The sequence below is a fragment of the Myotis davidii genome, unplaced genomic scaffold (genome assembly GCF_000327345.1).
Source record: "Myotis davidii unplaced genomic scaffold, ASM32734v1 scaffold839, whole genome shotgun sequence".
NCBI classification, from domain to species: domain Eukaryota; kingdom Metazoa; phylum Chordata; class Mammalia; order Chiroptera; family Vespertilionidae; genus Myotis; species Myotis davidii.
The window spans coordinates 204587-216066 of NW_006290027.1; the positions used below are offsets into that span (position 1 = coordinate 204587).

The window sequence follows — 11480 nt, forward strand, 5'->3', positions numbered from 1 at the left end:
AAATAAATAAATAATTTTTAAAAAAGAATCAACCAAAAAAAAAAAAAAAAAGAAGTGGGGTTTCTTCTGTGATTCTAATACCCAGCTGGGATTTCAAACCACTGCTCTAGAAAGACTGTTTCCCCACGCAAACCTCAAGTCACACGAAGGAAATGAAGTTTGGATGTAAGGGAAGAGAGGCATTTTTCAATTCCCATATATTTACTGAGTCTGTGCAGTGCATTAGGCTAGTTACTATGAAGATTAAAAATAAGTGCAAAGCATAGTTCCTGCCCATAAGAGAATATATAACCTGTATTGGCAGAAAAGACCACACATTTCACATATAAATAATTATTTAAAAGTAATATATTCCATGCTACTGACTATAACATAATTTTAAAAGTTACATATATCATTATTTCACGGTTAGGTTAAACTAATTTTTATTGCTTTTAGAAGAATGGGAGTAAAGATGAAAGGAATATATGTTAGAAATGATTATGAAACAACTTTGAATACAATTAGCAATCAGCCTTAGATATTTGAACCTGGAAAAAGCAACGGACAAGGTCAATGGCCAAAGAATAATTCATGAGCTCGAAGACGGAGCAAGCCTAAGAAGCTTAGAGTCTCCTCCTTGGCATAATGAAAACTGTGCTATGGAATCACCCACAATCAACTCACCCCGACAGTGCTTAGTAAATTAAATGGTTTGCAAAGAACTCATACGCATGTGTGCATAACCCTTGGACACAGACAACAACCACTAAAATATCAGCAATTAAAGAGCTTATAATAAACATTTTCTCTTTCATCATTAGAAATATAACTATTAATTTTGGCCTGACTATTGGCCTCCCCTTCTATACTGGCTTCTTTTGAGAACACATTCAAAAACAATGAAACGTATCCTAGTCTGGGAGAAATAACTAGCTTTAAACATTTTTTCACATATGTTGGACTATAAAATGTATTTATAACTTTAAATGAGCAGTCAAAATTCAAAATTTCATGTATGTTTTATGAAACAAAAAAGTACATTAAACATCTAAAACTGGCTCAAAACATTGAAAACTCTATTTGAATTCAGCTACTTGTTTTGATAATTCAGCTAAATATACTACACCCACTCCTTTATTTTATTATTAGGTACAAAGGCAAGGATGTGACATATGGTTTAAGACTATAAAAGGAGTTTTTTTTTTCTTTCTTTAGATGTGAGGATCTAATTGGCTGTATTCAGTGATTCATGAGATGGGCAGATCCATCTAGCAACTGAAAGGTGCTCCCTTAAAAGGAATTTCTGGATCAAGAAAATAATCACAAACCTTCATCCCATCCCTCTTGTTCCATCAGGAAGTACAGGTTAAAATAGGTTACAGCACCTTCAATGATACCAACTTCGATCTGGAGGCCTAAGGGAACCCCCATTTAATGTAATAACCTCTCCTCCATATTTGAAAATGACCCGCAATAGAAGAAGATGAATTTCAAGCTGTTCCCCCAATAAGGGTGGTGGATACACCAATCCAGCCATACTCTTTTCTTACATCCACAGACATATTCAATAGGTGGCAGGCTGATATGATCAATCTGTGTGCCCATCAGATAAAATTTACTGGCTTCAGTCTGAGAAAGACAAGTATCACATGATCTCACGTACATGGATGAACGAAATGGATCCAGAGATACAGAAGCCTGGGGCAGACTGACGAGCCTCAGGGAAAGGGGGAGTGGGGAGTGGGGAGTGGGAAGAGATTGACCAAAGAAGTTATATGCACATATGCATTACCCCCTGGATACGGACAACAATTCCGTGAAGGCCTGGGGGGTGGGGGTGGGAGTGGGGTAGAAGAGGTCAGTGGGGCAAAAAAGGGGGACATCTGTAATACTCAACAATAAAGACACATTTGTTTAAAAGTTTACTGGCTTCAGTAGATTTTAAATCCGTTATCTGGGATAGAATTATCTTCAAAATGGTCAGATAAGAAAAGGAGGACATTTATTATTGTTCTGTCTTTATAGATGGGGAGACTAAGGTTTAATAATAAAGGGTGGTGTCGTGGTTCTCCATGGGGGTTAGAGAGGCTGTATCTGCCACCTTCCCATGACCACCCAACAGTGTCAGCTCTGACTGAGTCACTTCTGGATGTGAGTTGCTGTCAGTGAGTGTGTCTTGCCACCCAATGTGCTGAGGGCAGGGAGCAGGGTTGAAACCCAGGGCTATGGCAGAAACCAAGGCAACTGACATGGAGTCAAACCTTTGTCGATTTCATCTCCTGGAGCATGCGTTTAAAAACTCTATGGGCCCTTGAATGAAAACATTTTGGAGATAATAATAGAATTACAGAACTATAACCATTCATGACTTTTATTTTGCTCTTAGGAATTTGTGGAATAATTTCCTTCATTCTGCAAAGAGGGGCAAGGTGTAGGGCATTTGACTTCCTCAGCTAGGTGTTCATAGTGACATCACTATCCCAGAGAAGTGCTATCCAGCCATTTCAAACAAAGGAGCTTCCAGTTTAGTGTTTCAGATGACATTTAAATAGCTGCTACATACCTGTTCTGTGTGACTTTCCTCCCTTTTTTTATGGTGAAGTTGAAGATAAGAGTCCACTTTAGGGGTGGGGAATCCCAAAGTCAGCTTGTTTTTTTCCACAAAATATTGTTTGGACTTCCTTCGCCGAGGGCCCCGTGATCTCGGCCAGAAGACCTCATTGTGTGAACTTGAACTCTGAACGTACTGAGAGAGGTTGCTGGACGTCTCTGCCAGGTCCCTGTCGCTCAGCCCCGAGATCCGGGTGCTGTGATGGGCACCATGATCAGAGTTTGGGCTTAAAAACTCACTACCAAGTAGGGAGGCTTCGCTCTGTGGGCTCCTGTCCTGCGGGCCGTGCCCCGCCGAGGGTCCCGTGGAAGTCTCCGAGGGGAAGAGCAGACCCCGAGCCAGCTCGTCTGCAGACCCGCCCGCGGACTCCGGCGATGCCTCCACGGTCAGCAGGTGCCCTTCCTCTCTCTTACTCCTCCAGTTCGGGTCATAGCGGAGATCGGAGTATTTGTCTTCTTTGGACTGGTGGCTGCCCAAAGCAGAAAGAAATGTCAAGAACTTGATCAAGATAAATGTACTCATTGTAGTTAGTTGATCATTTAATTTGAAATCAATCTCAACCTTTCTCCTATAATTTTCCTTTTACGATTGACATGGCAAAGACCCATCTCGGGCTCAAATTAGGCCTACGCACCACACATAAGGGCAAAAAGATCTTCACGCTCCTGGTTTATTAAAACAGGGAATGAAAGTAAGGCAGTTAATCTCAAAAGGCCAGGAAGCACCTGAGAGACCAGCCAGTTCCCTAGGCTCAGGCCCCTCTTACTATGCTCCCTGGGGGGATTTCCTGCAGATGCAGTTGACCTCACGCTCTGGTGGGTCAGATGCGCATTTGGCTACTTATCCAGGGAGGGGATGTGGTCATCACCTGGACATCTGTCTCCATCTGCTCCCTTCTGGGGCAAAGCAAGATTTACCCCAACTGAACTCTACACAGATTCATTCCCTGGCCAATGACTTTACTTTTTAAAAAATTGATTTCAGAGAGGAAGGGAGAGGGGGAGAGAGATACAAGCATCAATGATGAGAGAATCATTGATAGACTGCCTCCTGCACACTCCCTCTGGGGATTGAGCCTGCAACCCGGGCAAGTACCCTGGCCGGGAATCGAACCGTGACCTTCTGGTTCATAGGTTGACACTCAACCACGGAGCCACACTGGCCAGGCCAATGATTTTACTTTTCAGTGCACGTTGTGTTGGTAGAGTTTATCGAATGAACTGCATACAGAAAGAGCCCCGATCCCTGGAATCAGAAGGCGACTCACGGAAAAGCCCTTGGCCCACACTCTCTGGTTGTCAGGTCTAAGCACAGAAACCTCAGCAGACAGGGCAGCCCTGTTTGAATAAAAGAGTCAACAGATGTCCTGGCTGAGGGAAGTGACCTTGACGGAAGTCCATACCAGTCTTCTCTGTTCCCCAGGGCACTCTCAATGTATAAAGCACCTCCACGTCTTACCCAAGAGAGAAAAAGAATGCTGGTAACACAGCGTGTTTAATGGGCTCTTTGATCTTCAAAAGCTAAATGGGAGAGATTTCCCTTCCTGAGTTCAGTAGATGCAATTCTCTAATCAAAAAGGAAATGGAAATCAGCCAGGCTTTTCTGCTATTGATACCCCCGTTTACGGAGGACGTGATTTTGTGCTGGGTAAACAAACCGACAGTGCCCCTAATGCTGACTGACTCTCCTTACTGTGCACCGAGATTCTTTGATTTGATGTAAAGCAGAAAGGAGAACAAGCCAGAACCCCGAGTCTTGCTAACTTGTCACGTTGACTTTTTTCGCTCACGTATTAAGATGGAAGAGCTCTGGGCACGGGCTGCTCTTCCTTTGCCATCGAGGGAAGAGAAGTGACGTTTTCCTCCAGCCAAGCGCCCGAGTGACCACGGCTCTCGCCTCTCAGGCCACTGGGCATCAAACTGTGCGACTCGCCCTCGCTGCGCACTGCAACGTCCCCTGTCTCTGGGGCTCCTGGGAGGTTTCTTTCCCCTGCGATGTCCCCGTGACCCGAACTCACGGCAGTTTTGGGCACTGCCCCTCGCCTGTGCTAAGGGTCCCTGGTAGGTACTAGGGGATGGAGGGGCCCAGCAGGGCCCAGTGGACGTGGGACAGGACGGACTGGGGTTAAGTTCTGGGTCTGTCCACCTGCGGGCAGGGCATGCCACTCCGAGCCAGCTTCCCCCGCCTGTGAGCAGGGATGCACCACATTTATTCTATTTATTGCTCAGGACGGCATCAGGATCAAAACGGGACATTATGGCTAAGTTACTCCTCTGTGTTTGTGCTCCTTTCCCGTTGCCCTGTGGGGACCCGTCTCCTCGCCCAGTCAGGCTGGGGCACCAGACTGACGTTCCCCTCCCTTGCCTGCCCTGACCCTCACCTGTGCTGTGGGTGGAAGAGTAAGTGTTCCTTCTCGATGTAGCATTCGGTATTTACTTCTTTAAAAGCCAATGGTAGTAAATTAGGATCTAAATGGGCAGAAGTGTCTGGCATGGACCAGATTAGTGACTGGCTTAGGGCTTATCTGGCGCTCAGTTACCTGCAGGGGCCCCCGTGTGGCTGAGGTGGGAAAGGATACAGAGCCTCAGCTATGCCGTCAGGTAAACACAGAGAGAGAGGCCCTGCTCTAGTGAGGACGGCGCTGTCTCACCACATCCATCTGTGTTGAAAGGAAAGTGAATTTCATCTCCTCCTTGATTTGCTGGACGCAGCAGAATGTACCTCATCCATTTGCTCACTTAGTGATTCTACAGCTCTTTCCCAAGTGCTCATGGCGGGGTGGAGGTACAACCAAGGAGACAACCAATTCACAGAGAGCGAGGGAGCCCTGATGAGGGCCTGGGCCTCGGGCCTTGGGCCTTGGGCACGGCATCCCACCCCCTGGAAGGCCAGGGGGCTTTCTGAAGGAAGTGGTGGCTCAGCTGAGGCCTGAGGCTCAGAAGGGCCAGGCTGAGGGGGCAGCATGTGAAAGGCAGGAGGGGAAGGCAAGCATGGCACTCCCCAAGGACGGAGGAGGAAGGGCGAGGGGCAGACTCAGAACCAAGGAGAGGTGAGGTCCTGAAGGGTGTTGTAGACTCTGCGAGGAGTTTGGCTTAACCAAGCTCCTGTGAGAATTTGATCAGCAAAAATAATTCCATAGAGAGCAAAGTGGTAGTAACCCACATACTTCTGGAGAGCAAAGTGCTGCGTGTTTGGCAGGCATTATCCACAGAGGCTGGGAGGGCTTTCTGGGGTGTTTGGAACATTCTGGAACAGGCACTCCTTTGCACTGTTTGAAGCAGGAGTTGGCAACCTTTCAAAGTGGAGGTCTTGTGGGAATCACTGCCTACTACGTAGTCCTGGGTAGGATGTGGTGCTGGCTGAACTGGGGGACAACATATATTATGGCATGCCGACCTAGGGAATGCTTCTAGCAAATCTCTAGTTTTTCCTTAGAACAACCCTATGAGGAAGGTACTATTATCATCCCCATTTAATAGATCAAGAAACTGAGGCTTACAGAGCTCATGTAACTCTTACAAGGTTGCAGAGCTAACAAGTGGAGGGACTAGGACAGTGGTCGGCAAACTCATTAGTCAACAGAGCCAAATATCAACAGTACTACAATTGAAATTTCTTTTGAGAGCCAAATTTTTTAAACTTAAACTATATAGGAAGGTACATTGTTATTAACTTAATTAGGGTTCTCCTAAGGCTTACGAAAAGCCACACTCAAGGGGCCAAAGAGCCGCATGTGGCTCATGAGCCGCAGTTTGCCGACCACGGGGCTAGGACATAGTCCTGGCAGTCTGTTCCAGGACCCGGCTCTGTGTCCATTAAGTTGCCCTTTATCAGGTAGCTGTTCCCATAGGCTGTGGTGAAGCACACGTTGTCCACAGGCCTGCCTCATGTAAGCTAGTGAGCTCACTTGTCAGTCACTTGGCCAGTCAACAAATATTACTGAGCGGCTCCCCAGGTGCTGGCACTGAAGACTGAGTGGTGAGCAAAACAGACGCAGGCTGATGGACCTTCCCTGCCAGTGGGGAAGGTAGGCTTGTTATACCAACTGTGATAATCAACTAACAAGTTAGAAATGTAAAGAGATACAGGGCATTATGGGTATTTAAAATAGGAGGACATATCACTGAAAATGTGTTAACTTCTTATTTCCAGATTGACTTGCTAGAAGATATCACAAAGTTCATTCCAACACTCTTGTCCTAGGATTCTATTATAAACTCATAAGAGACTCAATAACTGAGGAGGGTCTACTATTACAAAAATTAGCCCTGGCTCGTTTTGCTCAGTGGATAGAATGTTGGCCTGGGGACCAAAGGGTCCCGGGTTTGATTCTGGAAAATGGTACATGCCTGGGTTGCAGGCTGATCCCCAGTGGGGGGTGTGAAGGAGGCAGCCAATCAATGATTCTCTCTCATCATTGATGTTTCTATCTCTCTCTCCCTCTCCCTTTCTCTCCGAAATCAATAAAAATATATTTTTAAAAAATTAAGTAGTCTTCAGTGATTGACGGAAATGGCTTCCTGACTTTCATCGCTGCAGTAATACTAAAAAACTGGCTCCCAGATTGGTCATCATATTTAACCAGCACCAGTGGGGAGTGGAATACTGTCTACTGCCACAGTTCTAGACCTTCCTCAGTCTCATGGAATCTCCATGGTGCTTTGCTTCTCTGAATAGTCATCTGGAGAGTTTGGGTTCTGAGAAATGGGATAGCAGAGTATCTAAGGATGAGGGTCCTGGAACCCACTGCCTGGCTCATGCCTGGTGCTCCCAGGACTGAGTCGTGTGGGCACATTATTTAATGTTTCTGTGCCTCAGCTTCCTCATCAACAAAATGGAATGGGTAATAATAGCACCTACCTCATGGTGTGGCTGAGTGGATTAAGCGAATTTGTATAGAGAGGATGTCCCAAAAAACCTATACACACATTTTAAGTAATTATAACGGCAGTGTTTATTACAATACTAGAGGACTGGTGCACGAAAATTCGTGCACTCTGGGGGGCGGGTCCCTCAGCCCGGCCTGTACCCTCTTGCAGTCCAGGACCCTCAACGGATTAAGCCGCAGTCGGACATCCTTAGCACTGTGGAGGAGGCGGGAGAGGCTCCCACCACCACCATGGTGCTTGCAGCAGTCAGCCCAGCTTGTAGCTGAGCAGAGCTCCCCCTGTGGGAGCACACTCACCACAAGGGGGCAGCTCCTTCCTTCAGCCTCTGCACACTGGTGGTCAGTGCCAGTCATAGCTAGGGTTGCTCAGCCCAATTGAGCTATCAGCTATTACATTGTGTACACATTTTCTGGGACACCCTACATACATTTAGCGCTATGCCTTCACACAGAGTGAGCATCCATAGGACGAGCTCTGAAAGCCGCCAGTGAGGCTCCCTGCTTTGGGTGGCTGGGCTCCATCCTGTTGCCATGACATGACCTTGCTGCACTTCGTGCTTCCTGCTGGTGCCTGCACTGGGCTCCTATCCCCAGAGCTTGTTATCTCCAGGGCACACAGTGGTCTCCTGGGGCACTAAGTGCACCTCAGTGGCTGAAAAATCAGCACATCTGTGCAAATCCAATTGTTTGCCATGACCTAGGCATCCTGAGCATCTGTTTGAACCGTGATTGAGGAAATGAGATTAAGAAAGGTCAGTGTTTCCACATGATGAAATACCTAAAGAACTGCTGGAAAACGAAGAGGGGGTACACTGGCAGAAGGACATCACTTCAGACCTTCAGAAACAGCTCTGCGTTCTAGCCTCAGCAATGTCCATTCTGAAATGCCCAGAGAAGCAACATCACACAAGACAGGGAAGACCGAGGTCTCATGGGCCCTAGAAAATGCAGACGTTGTGACACAAATCAGACAACATGAATGGCTTTGGCTAAGAAAAATGCATTTGAACCAACTGCTGGAAGAGCTATCCTTCCAGATAGAATCTGAACATGTCGCTCTTAAAAGCGCAGTGATCACACTGCACCCCTCGCCCCTACAGTGACTACCCTGCCCCATTCCCTCCGTCCCCTTTCTGGATGGAAATCGTATGTTGAGACAAATGGGAGGTTATGTTTTGCCAAACCATGAGCGTGGAAGCTGGAACACTTTACAGAAGCAAACCTGATGGCTGAGTCTAAAGAACCCATTGTCCTGGGCTTGTGTGCGAAGCAGCTCAATTGTGTCTGTGGCCAGGTCAACGGGGGCAAAGTGAGCGTGAAGTGCTCCTTCACCGGCGGCATCTGCACGCAGCGCGCACCCTTCCCCGCGTGACAGACGCGCAGCAGGTCAATGAGGACGACACCCCTTTGTTACCGCTCAGGCCCCAGGTGCCAGGTGCCCCTCCAGGTGCCGGGGTGGGAGATGGGTGGGAGGCCGGGGGGCAGTCCCGGGAGCATGTGCCAGGGTATCTGCTGGCCCTAATGGACCCTATTTGGTTACTGACTGTGACAACTTCAAACAAAATAAAATAAAATCTCCACTTAATGAAGAGCCTCATCTTCAGCACAGTATTCAATAAAAAAAATCACTAAAATCAGAGCATATTTCTAGCACAATTAACATCCTTCGTGCACATAATAAAATATTCAATAACTGGCCACTTTGCCTGTTGAGGAGGTGAATAAAAGCGTTGCTGCTAATCACTCAGCAGTTATTTATTTGCTACTTTATTTTAAGTAGCCGGTTAAATTGAAACTGCACATGTTATTATTGATTGAGGTTTAATTTAATCCTTTTAAACAGAACAATTATTGCCAATTTATATGCCATTAAATCTTTCATGCATATGAACAGCAAATTCAATTTTTATTTAAGTGTAAAGTTTTTAATGGCTCTTTAAGAACTATAAAATTGGCAATTGTTTCCAAGGATTTCTGAATTGTATGCTCATCTTAATCTTTTATCAACAGCTTTTAAGTAAATAAAACCCCAAAGGACTAAAACATCACTGTTGCAAGTACGAAATAAAATGGCTCCTCAAATACACTGGAATGCTTTGGGAAGATTATCTACAACCCAGAAAATTTCATTTACTGTAGGCACTATTCTGCCAAAAAACAACAACATTTTAATAGAAAAAAGGGTGGTTTAATGAACCGAAGGCCAAAGACTGTCTACAGAAACACACTAAACTAGAGGGGCTGGGCTGTTATCTAGTGGATGTTTTTTACAGCAAATATATGAATTGCATAATTCCAACTGAAGTCCTTTCTTTTCTTTGACAACAAGTTTATGGCTGCAAAATAACCAGATATTGGCCCCTAATCATTAGAATTGTTAGTAACAGCCTTGACTAAAGGAAAGTCTGTGAGTTATATGAAAACAATGGTCTAAGAGGGCACGGTGGGCTGCAATGCCAACTTCTAGCACTTCCCTCCTATCAAGTGTGTCTTTTGTGGAGCAGAGACTGCCTCCCAGAAGACCTGCTGGGACTCACCCAGTGGGAGTCCCCAGGGGCTCCAGGAGGGAGGCTTCTGCGCTTCCCATTCCCTAGAGATGAGGGCCAAGAGTCGGCGGATTGGGAACACTTCCGGGTGTTACATTTCTCCAGGCAGGATTTCCTGTATTTTCAATGACAGATATCTATGATGTCCTGGGACACGCAGGCCTGACCTCTGGGTCCAGCCTCTGCCACTGACTGAGCTGTGGGAACCTGGGGGAGACGTTGGCCGCTCCAGGCCTCGGCTCCTCCTTCTACATCAACAGGGACAGGCTGCGGAGCCCCAGCAGCTCTAAAACCCCCCACTTAGCCATAGGCTGGGCCTGGCAGGGAAGCGTGGCAATCGACAGTAAGTGTTGGGAAAAGCACTTGTTTTAAATTCAATTCATTGATGATTATAGTTATTAAAGCCTCTGTATCTTCAAACTTGTCGCAGAGCAGAAATAAATGAAAACAGGAAAGGTCATGAACTAAACCATCCCTTGAGGAACTCGGCAACAACCTTCCGAGTCCTCCTGATGAACACACAGGCTGGCAGGTGACACATTTAATCCTACTTGGGTGCGCGATGGCACCTCGATGGCACCGGGCCTGCTTGTGGGGAGCGGGGGGGACCAGGCTTAGCCACTGCAGAACTTGCGTGCCAGTGAAGGCCCGTAAAACAGAAATGGCTACTACCTGTAACCAAAAGTCACGTCTCGATATGATTCCCATGTGACCTGAATAAATAACTAAAATGCCAGTAGCTACCCCCGATACTGTGTGACACCCCTGGAAGACAGTGCCATGTGTATGAGGTGGTTAGCATTCCAGTCTACCTTAAAGACAAGAGGCATCAGCAGGGAGGAATCTTGCCAGAAACCGGAAGGAGTGAGAGCCGCCCCGGAAACACAGGCGCCCCTGATGACACTAGAATACCAGCCCTCCCCGCGAGGCCGCCTTACAGAAGCAATCGGCCTGTGCCCAGCTTCGATGCTCCCGCTGTGCCGCACAGCAGCCCGGGCACTCGGAGGGTGCTGAAACGCCGAGCTCTGGTCTTTACCCAGATCCATTCTGGTTGTCCAGTATTGCTATTGAAGACCCAGAAACCACTCAGTACTGCACCTGATTCTTGATTATTAATCGGAAACAACACATATGGAAGCACTTGAGAGGGAAATCATATACCACCACCAACAATAGAAATGCAGCTATGGCCGAGTCCCTTTCTTACTTTCAGACAATCCTGAACAGTCCATTTAATTTCTAATTCCTCATTGTGCCTCTCTCCGCCGGGCCATTTCTGGCACAAGGGGGCTTATTGACAGACATGGGGGCTTCCTTGCAGGCTCCGGTCCCAGGTGGTCCGAAAAAGGCACCTGCAGACCTCGATGGACAGGAGCGTCTCCGTCTCCTAGGGGAGGGGAGGGGAGGGAAGGGGAGGGGCGGGGAGAGGAGGGGTGCAGGACCCAGGACCTCG

The 11480-nt window shown here is 47.0% G+C and overlaps 1 protein-coding gene across 2 annotated transcripts in view; it reads right to left on the reverse strand.

Annotated features, from left to right (window-relative positions):
• Nucleotides 1–11480, reverse strand: part of LOC102751611 (chromosome unknown open reading frame, human C11orf63) — a 111842-nt gene that overhangs the window by 93450 nt on the left and 6912 nt on the right. For both annotated transcript variants that reach the window (XM_015563273.1, XM_015563272.1), the window contains exon 2: nt 2546–3062. In XM_015563273.1, the coding sequence (XP_015418759.1) occupies nt 2546–3062 (517 nt within the window). The remainder of the gene's footprint in view (nt 1–2545; nt 3063–11480) is intronic.